The 16,384-nt window shown below is 42.6% G+C and overlaps 1 protein-coding gene across 1 annotated transcript in view; it reads left to right on the top strand.

Moving 5' to 3' along the window:
• Positions 1–16,384, top strand: part of MDGA2 (MAM domain containing glycosylphosphatidylinositol anchor 2) — a gene marked incomplete at both ends in the record, with an annotated part of 636,181 nt that overhangs the window by 301,356 nt on the left and 318,441 nt on the right. The window contains one exon of the mRNA XM_083348686.1: positions 15,036–15,244. Coding sequence (XP_083204812.1) covers positions 15,036–15,244 — 209 coding nt within the window. The remainder of the gene's footprint in view (positions 1–15,035; positions 15,245–16,384) is intronic.

Below are 16,384 nucleotides of genomic sequence, written 5' to 3'. Positions count from 1 at the left end.
TTTTCACCAATAGGAAATTTCTCAGTTCTAGGTTGAGTTTGTCTTTGTTAAGCTTTCATCCGTTAGTTCTTGTCTAGTTCTCTAGTGATTTGGAGAATAGATTGAACCCCTCCTGTCTGTGACATTCCCTCAAGTATGGGAACAGAATGCTGGATATATGTAGTCTACTCCACAACTGTTCATCATACAGTTTAGCCTTCAGCCTCTTAATCATATTTGTTTGCTCTTCTCTTCACTTTTTATAGTCTCAACATCTTTTTTGTATTGTGACCAAAATACTGGATGCAGTATTCTGCATTAGCATTGGTCATACTAATGTGGTATAAAATAATACTAAAACTTCACGTGACCTTGATACCACCCCTCTATTAAAGGTCACCATTGGGCTCTTTGTAAGCTGCAGTTCGCTGTTGACTGATACTTAAGTGATTGTCTGCTAGGAATTTTAGATCCCTCTCACAGTTACTGTTGTTGAGCCAGGTGCCACCTGTGCATTTTACTTTTTTTGCCAAAGTATAAAACCTTACTTTTCCCACTACTGAATTGAATTTTGAGGGATCAAGCCCAGTTTTCACATCTGTTAAGATGCTTCTGGATCTTGGTCTATCTTCATCTTGGTATCATCTGCAGTTTTGATGAATTCCCTTCTACCTTCTCATCTAAACCATTTATGAAAATGTTAAAGAGTATGGGCCTAAGACAGAACCTCATGATACCCCAATTGCATGCTTCCCTCCATGAAAGCTTTCTGCAGATGGGAATGTCCTTGCAGGGAAGGCAGGAGGTCCTTCAGCTTCAAAGAAAAAGAAAAAGTGTATTCTCACAAGTGTGTGCTACAAAATACAATGATTAGCAGGGAAAAGGTGTTTCCTGAATATATATAAATAATATATAATATATATATATATATATATATATATATATATATATATATATATATATATATATATATATATATATATATATATTTATATAAGTAGCTATGTGTCTCCTTGCCATATAACCAATGGCAATCCTAGTCTGGGGGAACATTAAATATGAAAGACCTGCCTTGCTATCGTTGTGATGCTCATTTAATTAGTGCTGTTAATTTTTAAGAGAGTTCCATACATTATTAGTGATGCATGTTAGCAGTAAGATTTTTTTTCTGGATATATGTTCCTAAGATCTGTTTTTTTCCCCTGTCTTAAAAGCTGATGGGACAGCAATTAGTGCAATAAAACATATTAATTAGTTCTTTCTTGAAATGGAGACAAAATGCAAATGATCGCTCCAGCCCATTAATTTATATCTTTTTATCCCAGTATTTAGCTGTCAAGAACAAGGCTGTTTTTGTCAGACCTCTGGCTAAGTTTACAATTCTGCTCAAACAGGGACACCGTGTATTGCTTTGGGGACCAAACTATTACAAAGCATCTGCCCATATTCTGTATCTTGAATGATAATAGAGAGGGTAGACTTGGGTTGTAAACAAAGCACTTAGTCTACAGCTCAAGAAACAGCCCCTATCAACCATACATGTACTCTGCTTGTCTGTTTGCCTGCCTGCCTGCCTGCCTGCCTGCCTGCCTGCCTGCCTGCCTGCCTGCCTCTCTATCTATCTATCTATCTATCTATCTATCTATCTATCTATCTATCTATCTATCTATCTATCTATCTATCTATCTATCTATCTCAAAATGTACCTGAAGAAGTTGAAAGCAGTCCATTTGTTTTGTACACATCAGGGGAAACAAAATAATGAGAAATGTGACACTTCACACTTGTGTTGTGATTCTTGCCCTTTCCAAAGGGCAGGAATCACAACCCAAGTATGAAGTATCACATTTCCCAAGATGGGCCCCTGTGGTGTGAAGTGTCTCATCTCCAAAGATGGGCCCCTGTGGTGAGAATGAAACCTTTAAATTTATTTTCTTGCTTTTTCTACCTAGGCCCCAACAACAGTTGTAAAATGAATCTTTCATCCATTACTTTTTTTGGTGAAAGCACAGCTTCTTCCATAGCATAGCTAATGGCAATTAATAGAGTCTGCTAACACCTTGTTCACTTGAAAAGTGAGTGCATCAGGGAGATGAGATACTGTATTTAAAATAAAGTGTGGCTTTTACAAATGTATTGGAAAAAAGTGACAAGGTAAAGCTGGATAGCAAAAGACATGAATTGCAAATATTTAACTTAGTAAAACTTATATGAAGGTACTAAGTTTTGATTTATTTCATGTTACATTACAAATGTAGGGACGCGGTGGCTCAGTGGGTTAGGATGCTGAGCTTGTTGATCAGATGGTCAGCAGTTTGGCGGGTCAAATCCCAAGTGCCGCATAACAGAGTGAGCGCCTGTTACTCATCCCAGCTTCTGCCAACCTAGCAGTTTGAAAACACGTAAAAATGCAAGTAGAAAAATAGGGACCACTACGGTGGAAAGGCAACAGGGTTCTGTGTGCCTTTGGTGTCTAGTCATGCTGGCCACATGACCACGGAGACGTCCTCGGACAAGCACTGGCTCTTCGGCTTTGAAATGGAGATGAGCACTGGCCCCTAGAGTTGGAAACGACTAGCATGCATGTGCGGGGGAAACTTTACCTTTACATTACAAATATATCATTGACATTCCAGATAGTCCTCAAGTTATGACCACAGTTGAGACTGGAATTTTGGTTGCAAAGCAATGCAGTTAGTGGTTAAGTGAGTTATCATGTAATCAGACCCAATTTTTCAAACTTTTTTCAATGAAATCCTTAAGCAAATCCTCACAGTTGTTAAGCAAATAACATGGTTGAATCTGGCTTCTCCAACTAACTTTTCTGTTAGAAACTGGCTGGGACGGTCACAATTCATGATCACAAGACACTGAAGTCGTAAGCATCAGGTGCTGGTTGCGAAGCACATGAATTGGATTCACATGACTGACTACAGGACTGGCATTTTAAGGATGAATCATAAGTCACTTTTTGGTACGCTGTCATAATTTTGAACTGACATTAAATAAATGGCTATATGTTGAGGATTACTTGTATATACAAGGGCAATTTGGAAATAAACCTCCATTTGGTTATCAATGACAGACACTCGCAGATACAGAACTTTTATTATATACATTAGAAAACTACAACATTACATTACTTTTTGACATAATCACCATTCAAATTGAGACACTTGTCATAACGTCTTACAAGGTTTGAAATTCCTTAGTAGCAGTCGCTCAGTGCCAGATCTTGGCTATAGGGTGGGGGTGGGGGTTGATCAAAAACATCGCAATGGAACTGCTTCAAAAGTTTTTGGGTATGACTAGCAGTGTGTGGGCAAGCATTATCGTGAACCAACACCACACTGGAAGTGGTGCCATAGAAAATCATGTCAAATGTAAAGATGCCAAAGAAGTACTGCTACTGAAGTTCTTGGAGCGTGGTTCGACCATCAATTCAGAAGTCTACTGTGAAATGTTACAAAAACTCAGATGAGACATCCATAACAAGTGTTGGGCATGCTGACTTCCAGTGGGGTGTTGGTTCACAATAATGCTCACCCACACACCACTAGACGCACACAAGAATTTTTGAAGCAGATCCATTGGGAAGTTTTTGATCACACAGACACCCCATAGCCCAGATTTGGCTCCAAGTGACTACTATTAAGGAATTTCAAACCTTGTAAGACCTTATGACAAGTGCCACAATTTGAATGGTGATAATGTTGAAAAGTAATGTAATGTTGTAGTTTTCTAATGTGTATAATAAAAGTTCTATATCTGTGAGTGTCTGTCATTGATAGCCTTGTTGTTGTTAGCTGTGAAGTCGTGTCCGACTCATCGTGAACCTATGGACAACATTCCTCCAGGCCTTCCTGTCTTCTACCATCTTCTGGAGTCCATTTAAGCTCACGCCTACTGCTTCAGTGACTCCATCCAGCCACCTCATTCTCTGTCGTCCCCTTCTTCTATTGCCCTCAACCTTTCCCAGCATTAGGCTCTTCTCCAGTGAGTCCTTCCTTCTCATTAGGTGGCCAAAGTATTTGAGTTTTAGCTTCAGGATCTGGCCTTCTAAAGAGCAGTCAGGATTGATCTCCTCTAGGACTGACCGGTTTGATCGCCTTGCAGTCCAAGGGACTCGCAGGAGTCTTCTCCAGCACCATAGTTCAAAGGCCTCAATTCTTTGGCGCTCAGCCTTTCTTATGGTCCAACTTTCACTGCCATACATTGCAACTAGGAAGACCATAGCCTTGACTACATGCACTTTTGTTGACAGGGTGATGTCTCTGCTTTTTAGTGTGCTGTCTAGATTTGCCATGGCTTTCCTTCCCAGGAGCAAGCATCTTTTAATTTCTTGGCTACAGTCCCCATCTGCAGTGATCTTGGAGCCCAGGAAAACAAAATCTGTCACTACCTCCATTTCTTCCCCATCTATTTGCCAGGAATTGAGAGGGCCAGATGCCATGATCTTGGTTTTCTTAATGTTAAGTTTCAACCCAAGTTTTGCACTCTCCTTCTTCACCCTCAACAAGAGGCTCTTTAGTTCTTCTTCACTTTCTGCCATTACAGTGGTATCATCTGCGTATCTTAGGTTGTTGATATTTCTTCCAGCAATCTTAATTCCAACTTTTGATTCATCTAGCCCTGCCTTTCTCATGATGCGCTCTGCATATAAGTTAAATAGGCAGGGCGACAGTATACAGCCTTGCCGGACTCCTTTCCCAATTTTGAACCAATCAGTGGTTCCATGTCCAGTTCTCACTGTTGCTTCTTGACCCGCATATAGGTTTCTCAAGAGACAAATAAGATGGTCTGGTACTCCCATCTCTTTAAGAACTTGCCACAGTTTGTTATGATCCACACAATCAAAGGCTTTAGCATAGTCAATGAAGCAGAAGTAGATGTTTTTCTGGAACTCCCTAGCTTTCTCCATGATCCAGCATATGTTGGCAATTTGATCTCTAGTTCCTCTGCCTCTTCGAAATCCTTCCTGTACTTCTGGTAGTTCTCGATCCACATACTGCTGAAGTCTAGCTTGTAGGAATTTAAGCATGACTTTACTAGCATGAGAAATGAGTGCAATGGTGCGATAGTTTGAACATTCTTTGGCACTGCCTTTCTTTGGAATTGGAATGTAAACTGATCTTTTCCAATCCTGTGGCCACTATTGAGTTTTCCAAATTTGCTGGCAAATTGAGTGTAGCACTTTTACTGCACTGTCTTTTAAGATTTTGAATAGCTCAGCTGGAATACTGTTACCTCCACTAGCTTTGTTGTTGCTCAGCTTTTCTAAGGCCCAGTTCACTTCACATTCTAGGATGTCTGGCTCGAGGTCAGTGACCACCTAATTGTGATTATCTGGGACGTCAAGCTCATTCTTGTATAGTTCTTCTGTGTAATTTTGCCACCTCTTCTTAATCTCTTCTGCCTCTGTTAGGTCCCTGCCATTTTGGTCCTTTATCATGCCCATTTTTGCATGGAATGTTCCCTTCATCTCTCCAATTTTCTTGAAAAGATCTCTGGTCCTCCTTATTCTATTGTTTTCTTCTATTTCTTTGCACTGTTCATTTAAGAAGGCATTCTTATCTCTTCTAGCTATTCTCTGGAATTCTGCATTCAATTGGGCATATCTATGTTTTTCTCCCTTGCCTTTCGCTTTCCTCCTTTCCTCAGCTATTTGCAAAGCTTCCTCAGACAGCCATTTTGCTTTCTTGCATTTCTTTTTCTTTGGGATGGTTTTGGTTGCTACCTGTTGTACAATGTCGCGAACCTCTGTCCATAGTTCTTCAGGCACTCTGTCTATCAGATCTAATTCCTTAAATCTATTTGTCACCTCTACTGTATATTCAACAGGGATATGATTTAATTCATACCTGACTGGCCTAGTGCTTTTCCCTACTTTCTTCAGTTTAAGCCTAAACTTTGCAAGGAGAAGCTCATGGTCTGAGCCACAGTCAGCTCCTGGTCTTGTTTTTACCGACTGTATAGAGCTTCTCCATCTTTGGCTGCAGAGCATATAGTCAATCTGATTTCTGTGTTGACCATCTGGTGATGTCCATGTGTAGAGCCGTCTCTTGGGTTGTTGGAAAAGAGTGTTTGCTATGACCATCGTATTCTCTTGACAGAATTCTATCAGCCTGTGCCCTGCTTCATTTTGTACTCCAAGGCCAAACTTGCCTGTTATTCCAGTTATCTTTTGGCTTCCTACTTTAGCATTCCAATCCCCCATGATGATAAGGACATCATTTTTGGGTGTTAGTTCTATAATGTGCTGTAGGGCTTCGTAGAACCGGTCAATTTCATCCTCTTCAGCACTGGTGGTTGGGGCATAGACTTGGACTACTGTGATATTGAATGGTTTGCCTTGGATTCGAACTGAGATCATTCTGTCATTTTGAGGATTGTATCCCAGTATTGATTTTCCTACTCTTTTATTGACTATGAAAGCTACTCCATTTCTTCTGAGGGATTCTTGCCCGCAGTAGTATACCTGATGGTCATCTGACATCCATTCCTGTCCATTTTAGTTTGCTGATACCTAAGATGTCGATGTTTAGTCTTGTCATCTCTTGTTTGACCACGTCCAGCTTTCCTTGATTCATGGATCTTACATTCCAGGTTCCTATGGAGAAAGAATCTTTACAGCATCGGACTTTCCTTTCACCACCAGACATATCCACAGCTGAGTGTCCTTTCGGCTTTGGCCCAGTCGCTTCATTCTTTCTGGCGCTACTAGTACTAGCCCTCTGCTCTTCCCCAGTAGCATATTGGATGCCTTCCGACCTGAGGGGCTCATCTTCCAGCGTCATATCGTTTTGCCTTTTGGTACTGTCCATAGGGTTTTCATGGCAAAGATACTGGAGTGGGTTGCCATTTCCTTCTCCAGTGGATCACGTTTTGTCAGAACTCTCAGCTATGACCTGTCCGTCTTGGGTGGCCCTGCACGGCATAGCTCATAGCTTCATTGAATTACGCAAGCCCCTTCGCCACGACAAGGCAGTAATCCATGAAGGGGATTGATAGCCTAGTGGAAGTTTATTTCCGAATTGCCCTCATACTTTACATAAAAATGAATTGAAATTCCATGGAAATTGGGATAGTTGCATAAAAATCTACTGAGTAATATTTTGACAGAATAATAATAATAATGTCAGCACACATGTATAGAATAACTGTAAACTGATCTGAGCATCCTTGGATCCAGTGTCATTGCTGGTGGTCTTCCCAAAATCTCTAGCAGTTGGTCAGTGTAAGACTTTCCTAAAGCCTTCAGAAATTAAGGCCTTATTCCCATTATATAAATGACCTGGTTGCCCCTTTCCTAGTCAGCAGAGTCACCATCATGTATTTTGCTTTAGCGAAGAAGCAGGCGAGACAGCAAAGTTAAGCAACTTAATTTTATTTACGAACCAGGCAAACAACAGAAGAACATGGCTCCTATTTATACTAGCAGCTGTCAACAGGTTGGCCAATCAGGGCTGAGCCGGGTTCCCGCGCCGTTCGTTTCTGCCAATCGGAGTCGGCTGGTTTTGACAGCTCGGAGCTGTCATCGGCGGCGCGTGCTGTTACCAGGTGATTTTGACAGCCGAGAACTGTCAGTCGGTTGGTGCCTGCGTAGTTCTGTCCGGCAGCTTTTGACAGCTGTCAAAAGCTGCCGCGGCTTTTACCTCAGCCCTGTTTATACATATATATAACATTAATAATATGTGAATACATAACACCCCTTACCCCTCCCTCTGATTGAGTTGATGTTTCCCCAACTGTTTCTTTTTTTGGTTTCCCCATTCGAAGTCTTTCAAGTAGGCGGGGGGGGTCTTCTTATTCTTTCGGAGCGCCGGGGGGATGTCTCAGCTGGTCGTTCCTTTTCCCCAGGCGTATTGAGATCTGGCTCAGGGGGCATGGGGCATGGCTCCGGCGTTTCAGCGTCGTTTTGTGCGGGGTCTTGTTGTGGTGCATTTTGATCGGGGGGGTTTTGGTGGGATAGTGTTTGTGGCGGGGCTTCTGCCTGAATTTCGTCGTTCCCCCTTTCCCCCATATTTTGTGGGTTGCAACGCCGAAGTTGGTCGATGTGTCTGCAGATGTGGGAATTATGCCCTGTGTCTATGACGTATGATAGGGGACCTGTTTGTTCAATGACAACCCCCTGTGTCCATTTGTTGCCCCCTCCGTAGTTCCTTGCCCAGACAGCTTGCCCTGTGCTGAGAGTCCTGTGCTGGAGGGGAAGTTCTGGGTTTGGGGGGGATCTGTCAGGATGTAAACGGTCCAATCTTGTAGTTAGTCTCTTGCCCCAGCGGAGTTCAGCTGGAGACTTCCCTGTAGTTGTGCAGGGGGTGGTGTGTTGTGATAAAAGGAATTGAGCCAGTCTGCGGTGCCAGTTGCCGGAGATGATTTTCCGCAGTGCCTCTTTAGTTGACTTCACCATCACCTCTGCCAAGCCGTTAGTGGATGGGTGAAACGGAGCTGTGGTGGTGTGCCTAATAGAGTTCGCCGTTGTGAAACTCTGGAATTTGTAGGAAGTAAATTGGGGGCCGTTATCGGAGACTATTACATCCGGAAGCCCATGTGTTGCGAACAACCCCCTTAAAACCTGAATTGTGGCTGCCGAAGTTGTGCTAGTCACTGGGGCCACCTCAAGCCATCTCGAATAGCTATCCACGACTATTAGGAATGTTTGTCCCTGGAATGGACCTGCATAGTCTATGTGGATACGTGACCAGGGTGTCTTTGTAGTTTCCCATTTGTGTATGGGAGCCTGGGGCTGGGCTGCTCTGACAAGTTGGCAGGGATAGCAGCTGGCTACATGCGCTTCTATCTGCTTGTCTAATCCTGGCCACCAGACGTAGCTTCTGGCCAGAGCCTTCATTTTGACGGTTCCTGGGTGACCTTCGTGGAGGTTTTCTAATATCTTAAGTCTGTGCTTTTCAGGTATGATTACCCTGCTGCCCCATAATAAACATCCTTGATGGGTGGATAATTCCTTTTGCTTTAAAATATAAGGTTGGAATTCTGGGTCTGGGGGTATGGATTGCCAGCCAGACGTGACATAGCCTAAGACTCTGCCTAATATTTTGTCTGCAGCAGTGGCTGCAGAGATGTCTTTAACAGATAATGGGCATTCAGGTAAATCTGAGATAGCCAGTATCTTCCCAGATGGTGCTGGGTCTGGGTCAATTATTGGTTGGGGCAGTCTGCTAAGCCCGTCAGCATGGCCCATGGTTTTCCCTGGTTTATATTCTAAAGTGAATGAATAAGCTGACAAAAAGGTAGACCATCTCAGGATGCGGGGAGATAATATTTGGGGCGTTAGTTTGTTTACTGTAAAGATTCCTAATAGGGGCTTATGGTCCGTAAAAATAGTAAAGGGTCGGCCATATAGGTAATCATGAAACTTTTTTATGCTAGCAACTATAGCTAAAGCCTCTTTATCAATTTGAGCGTAATTGCGCTCAGGTTTTGACAGCGTTCTAGAATAGAACGCTACAGGGGTTTGCGTACCTTCCTTAGTTAAGTGGCTTAGGACTGCTCCGATGCCATAGGGAGAGGCATCGCAAGCCAGACATAAGGGTAGCTGTTCGTTGAACAGTGCCACCGTAGCATTGCTAGTTAGTAAATTTTTTAGTAGATTAAAACTTTTATTGTACAGAGGTGACCAGTTCCAGGGTTTGCCTTTATCTAATAACCTGTGGAGGGGTTCAGCGATGGAGGCTTTGTGAGGCAGGAAGGTATGGTAAAAATTAACCAACCCTAGGAAGGCTTGTAGTTCCTGTTTATTTTTAGGGGTTGGTGCTGTTTTAATGGCTTTAATTTTTGTTTCAGTGGGGTGAATTCCCTTTGCGTCAATTTTAAAACCTAAAAACTCTGTTGAGGGCACCCCTATGGAGCATTTGTCTCGTCTTAATTTAAGGCCAGCCTCCCTGAATCTAAGGAGCACCTTTGTTAATTTGTCAGCTAAGTCATTTTCAGATTTCCCTGCAATTAAGATGTCGTCGAAATACGGACAGACCCCAGGGATCCCTTTCAGTGTTTTTTCCATGATTTCTTGGAAGATCCCTGGGGCTGCAGAGATGCCGAATTGAAGGCGGTTAATTTTAAAAGCTCCTTTGTGGGTTACGATTGTCTGAGCTAAGGCGGTGTCAGGGGTGACAGGCAGCTGTAAATACGCCTGCGCCAAGTCTAACTTGGCGAAAATGGCGCCTGACTTAATGGCCGCGAGGATGTCTTTGACAGCCGGGACCGGGTAGGCATGGGCGTTTAAAGCGCGGTTTAGGGTCGCTTTATAGTCAGCACATATTCTAATTTGACCATTTGGCTTAATTGGGGTCACTATGGGTGTCTCCCACTTTGCCCCTTCTACTGGTTCTAGGACCCCTAAGTTAGTTAATCGGTCTAGTTCAGTTTCTATTTTTTCTCTTAAGGCGAAGGGAACTCTTCTCGCCTTGATTCTGACAGACATTACATTCGGATTTAGTTTTAATGATACAGGTGGCCCTGTGTATTTCCCCAGTGAGCTGTCAAAGACGTCCGCGAATTGAAGGCAGACGGATTCTAAGATTGACAGCTGAGTGGCGTTGACGCCTGTCAACGCTATCCCTAGCGCCTCAAACCAGTCCAGTCCTAGCAGGCTGGTCCTGTTTTCCTGGGTCACTAGTATAGTAAGGGGTCCTTTAAATTGTTTAAACTCTGTTGGAACGGAAGCCTTTCCCCGGAGTTTAATGGGCGTCTTTTGAAAATCCGCTAGGCGGAGTTTGGTGGGGCGAAGGGCGGGCCGCTTTCTGCTGCGGTTACAAATGTCCCTGTAAGTTTGCCAAGAAATGAGTGAGACGGAGGACCCAGAGTCCACTTCCATCTCACAGGGAATTCCGTGAATCAGGACGTCCACCTTGACTTTGGGCTTAAGGGTGCTGTGGACTGTGTGTTCCCTTGCCCTTCCCTTCACGTTTAGCACTAGGGGTTTGGAATTGTGCCTGACCCTGGGTGTGTGCTGGTTCATACCTGCCGACGTCACCTCCAGTTCATGCAGATTTTCTCGGCTACGGCTACGGCACACGGCTTTGAGGTGACCTGTCTTTCCGCATCCATGGCACTTGGCACTGCGGAACCAGCACGCTGCTCTCGGGTGGCTTCCGCCGCAACTGGCACATTTGGCCCTGTTTGGCTGGTAGTTCGCGCCCCTTTGGTTGTTGGCAGGGCGCCCTCTGTTGTTGCGTGGCAGCCTGAGCCTTTTGAACCGCCGCTGCACAGCATCGATGTCCATGGAGACGTCGTCTTCTTCTGGACCGCTGAAACCGCCGTCCTCCTGGTGCACGGACCCGCTGGGCCCGCTGTCAGGGGAACGTTGGTTGTCACCGTGGCTGTCCTCGTAGGCAATGACTTCCCTAGCCACTTCAGCCAGTGTCAGTTTGGGCTTGGCGATCAGCTTCCTCCTCAGCCGCTCATCTTTAAGCCCTATGACGATTTGGTCCCGGATTCGGTCCTCTAAATCCGGGAAGCGATATCGCCGTGCGGCGTGTCTGACCCGGGTTATAAAGTCATTGGCGGGCTCGTCAGGGAGCTGTATTCTTCAGGCAAAATTTACCCTCCAGAAGAGCTCTGACTTCGTGGGCATGAAGTGTTTACTCAGCCCCTCGGTGAGGTCAGCATAGGAGATCGTGGCGATAGGTTCAGGACTGAAGAGTCCCACAGCGGCATCGTAGACAGCAGGCCCGCTGAGCCAGAGGAGGGCGGCTGCCTTCGCCCCATCGTCCGTAATCTTCTTCACCACCAGGTATCCTTCTACCTGGCCCAGATGAGATTCCCAGCATTCTGGGTGGCGAGTGTTGAACTCTCGAATGTGGCCGTGGTTCGTCATGCTGTCTGTCTAGTCGTGGGTGCAGCTGCTTGCGTTGTGTGGGAGTTAGGCTCCCAAGTGACTTCAGCGAGTGACTAGCTCAGGCTAAGGGAAAAAATCTCTTCTCCCCTTAGGCGGTGACTTCAGCTATGCAAGCAGGCATCCCATCCTCGTCGCCAGTGCTTTAGCGAAGAAGCAGGCGAGACAGCAAAGTTAAGCAACTTAACTTTATTTACGAACCAGGCAAACAACAGAAGAACATGGCTCCTATTTATACTAGCAGCTGTCAACAGGTTGGCCAATCAGGGCTGAGCCAGGTTCCCGCGCCGTTCGTTTCCGCCAATCGGAGTCGGCTGGTTTTGACAGCTCGGAGCTGTCATCGGCGGCGCGTGCTGTTACCAGGTGATTTTGACAGCCGAGAACTGTCAGTCGGTTGGCGCCTGCGTAGTTCTGTCCGGCAGCTTTTGACAGCTGTCAAAAGCTGCCGCGGCTTTTACCTCTGCCCTGTTTATACATATATATAACATTAATAATATGTGAATACATAACATATTTGAAACACAGAATTGAAGATAGGATTATGTTCCAAGTCTCATTTTTATATCCCGGATATAAAGGGACCAAGATGTTGCCCCATTATCCATTTTTTTTTCTGAAATTGGAACAAAAGAGAAAACAAAAATTTGAAAAAAAGAAAAAAAAAACCACAGTGGATGGACACTTCTATGTAGAGATTCATGGGAAGAAGAGTTATTAATATCTTCTGCCATGTTGCTGTGTAGGGTATGAAAACCTAGATAACCTAGATAACCATAGAAAATACCCAGACAATTTTTGTTTTCATAGTATTCCTCTAGAAATCTGAATGGCTCTCAAGAATTATAAAGGGGAGTTAACTCATAAAATGACCAGCTCTCTTCTTTAAATAGAAGGGAATATCTGTAGCTCAAAGTTGAACTATGGAGTTCTTGCGACCCTCTGAGCTTGGCTGTTTGCTTGCAGTCATTTCATTATCTAACTCCTTAGTGACTGTTCAAAGTTACGACGCATTGAAAAAAGTGACATGATCATTTTTCACACTTATGACCATTGCAGTATCCACATAGTGACATGATCAAAATTGAGATGCTTAGCAACTGATGTGTGTGTGTGTGTGTGTGTGTGTGTGTGTTGTTTTTAGTGTCCTGAGGTCATGCAATCACCTTTTGCAACCTTCTGACAAACAAAGTCAATGGGAAAGTCAGGTTCACTTACCAATTGTGCTACAAATTTGACAACTGCAGTGATTCACTTAGCAACTGTGGCAAGAAAGGTAATAAAATGAGGCAAAACTCATTTAACAAATGTTTCACTTAGCTATAGAAATTTTGGGCTCAGATGTATGTTGAGGATTACCTGTATACAGGTATTCTAAGCAAAAAATGTTGTCAATATGTACAACATAGGTTCCTTTTTGTATCTCTCCTTCAAGATCCTGTTTCATCATGACTACCATTCAGGTGATGTCTCTGGTTTTAAGTAAATTTAATTGAAAAAAATCAGTTATAGTAAGAGTGGGGGAGATTTGCTGTAAATCCTAAAGAGAAGCTTGGTTAGATCTCTGAATGGAGAGGTTTCTACTAATAGGAGGGAATCTTGGCATTTTGTGCTGGTCCATTTTCATGAATTAATAGCAAATTCAGGGACAAGCGTCTTGTTAGTTTGGAAGAAAAATTGAACAACTCATAAAGAATACAGTGGTTTCTTTATGTTTGAGGAAACATCCTGGATGTTCAAATATCAGTAGGCTTTGTAAGAACTGGCTATTCTCACTGGCTTTCAGGATGCCTAGAACATTGAAAATACCAGTTGAAACAATAATAATGGCATGGGGTGGAAGTGGGGTTAAGCTGAATTAGCTGCCTGATTAATATTGTTGATTGGCTGGAATCCCTTGATCAAAATGACTTATAACAAAGGGTGTCATACTGTATTCTAGATACCTTGGAATACTAGTTTTATGTTACAATTTGGCTTTGTCAAACTTCTTTATCTCCCTGGCACTTGCAGAAGACTTTTTTATCTTATGAATGGATATGCTTTGCACATGAATCTATTATGAAATATATCTTGCGGATGAAGAACTGAAGTCTGGGAAGTTATAAATCAGCCAAGGAGCACATCAAAAACTGAAATGCACCCAATGAATTTTATAGGCTTAAGACAGGCTTCTTACACTGCGGTGCTGTGATCCCCCTAAAATCAATGAATTTGTGTCATACTCACACAAATCAAATGAATGATCTGTCCATTGATCTTAGTGATCTCCAAATTATGTAGTTATGTGAGTTCCACTGTATAGGTAATATGTTAAAAAGTCAAATATTAAAGGAGCTAATAACTGGGAGGAAACCAATTTAAATAACACAATTAAAAATATGCTTATTTTCAACCACACTGGATAAAAAATAAGTAATATATTAAAATCTATCATTGATACATTGAATTTGGGATGCTAAAATGTTGATATGATTCAAATTGAAGGGCAGCAGTTCAGCCTTCTCCTAAACTGTAATCCTCAAGATGCGTGACAATTCCTATAATGGCTAAGGGGTACCATGTTTATTGTAAATTACGGAATTTGTTGTCTAAAAGCAAGGCAACCAAGTCAGACAAGACTTCACTGCAGAGCTAGAGGAATGAATCAATTGAAAACAAGCTTTGAAGAGTATCTTGTAAAATCTCTTTCCTTGACATTTGAAGGAGGGGTCCCAGTAAAATAGCTATTTTATTTTTTTTAAGAAATGAAGACATATTTAAAGTTGGTTGGAACTCATCTTACGTCTTCATCATGACTCCATTTATAAAGAAATCCATGAATATTGACTAGTTATTAACAAAGCAGAAAACCAAAGCAAATTAAAAATAATATTCTCAGCCATCTTTTCATGCCAAATTCATGTGAATTTGGGTTAATCCTCTGAATAGAGAAGACCATCTCTTCCTCAGCAATACAATTGTTATCATCAAGTTTGGAAATACAGGGATTCAAAGCCAGACTTTTTATGCCTAAGCACTCAAACTTCCCTGCCTGAATGAACAAAGCAGTCAGTTTCATTGTTTCCTTGTTACTATCTTTTTAACACACACACACACACACACACACACACACACACATACACACACACACGGACATACTCAAGGAGGGTTTTTTTTTCCACCTGTTTTAATCTTTTCCTTTCTTCTTTCTTTGTGTTCCCAGATTTGGATGACCCAATTGTGACAGTCCACCAGAGCATAGGGGAAGCAAAAGAACAGTTTTACTACGAGAGAACTGTGTTCCTTAGGTGTGTAGCCAATTCCAACCCACCTGTTCGGTACAGTTGGAGGCGAGGGCAAGAGGTTCTATTACAAGGATCTGACAAAGGTGTTGAAATTTATGAGCCCTTCTTTACACAGGTAGGGATCAAGGTACAGTTATATTTTTGTCATTATTTATTTTTCTTCCCCCAGTGCTGTTTTATCTATAAATTAATCCTATTTCCTCTTCAAACTAGCAAGAGCGTATGATGTCCATTACAAAGTAATTGTACTTCTTTTTATAATTTCATTACTGGGTGGTATTGAGGATCATTTTTTTTAATCTTTAAAAATTTCTGCAATCTGGACACTTAATGCCCAAAATGCATTTTTTTAAAAAAATATTTTTTGTATATTGTGATGTCTTTTGTGCTTAACAAGGTATCTACACAGGGCAGAATATGATGGGAACAGTGCATATTCTGAATATGGAGATATAGGATGGTACAGTGGTTAGAATGCAGTATTGCTGGCTTACTCTGCCCATAGACTGGAATTCTATTCTGACTGGCTCAAGGTTGACTCAGCCTTCCATCCTTTCGATAAAATGAGCACCCAGATTGTTGGGGGCAATATGTTGACTCTGTAAACCCCTCAGGGAATACTGTATAGCAGTATCAAGGGGTATATAAGTCTAAGTGCTATGGCTATTGCTATTAGTAGTGTAAAAAGCACATTATATTGGGGAAAATGCTTACAATTTTTCCCAATCTAAGGAAAACTACTCCCAAAATGAGTACCGTAGAACAATTGTGCTCAAAAATTCTTTAAACAATTTGTGCTTGCCACATAGTCCTGAGTTCCACAGATTGGAAATGTATTCCTCTATGTACTATATAATGACAACAGAATGCAGTATAAGCATAATTGGCTTTATGTAAAGTTAAAGAAGACATCCATCTATACTATAAAAAGAACTGCAATTTGCACCCTATCTCACCTCACCCTCTCCTTCTCCCTCTCTTCTCTCTCTCTCTCTCTCTCCTCTTTCCCTGCTAAATCCACTAAGAAATGTTAAATCCACTCCCAGAAATCTCAGATTTGCCCACAACAGAAACATGTGTAGCAAAAATGTTGAAACTACTTTTACTGAATTAAGAGAGGAAATGGGTGCAGCTTTGCTCATTTCCTTCCCTTCTGTTTCTTCTTGCTTACCCCGTCTTGCCACACTGCTGATGTGGGATCTAAAAGGTAAACAACCTAGGTTACAAAATCCAGCAAGAAGGATCATAGCAGCCTCTCTTTGAATGC

This window comes from Vipera ursinii (assembly GCF_947247035.1).
Source record: "Vipera ursinii genome assembly, chromosome: 1".
Lineage (NCBI taxonomy): Eukaryota > Metazoa > Chordata > Lepidosauria > Squamata > Viperidae > Vipera > Vipera ursinii.
Note: the sequence above shows the minus strand (reverse complement) of the source record. Positions and strands in the feature narration are given on the sequence as shown.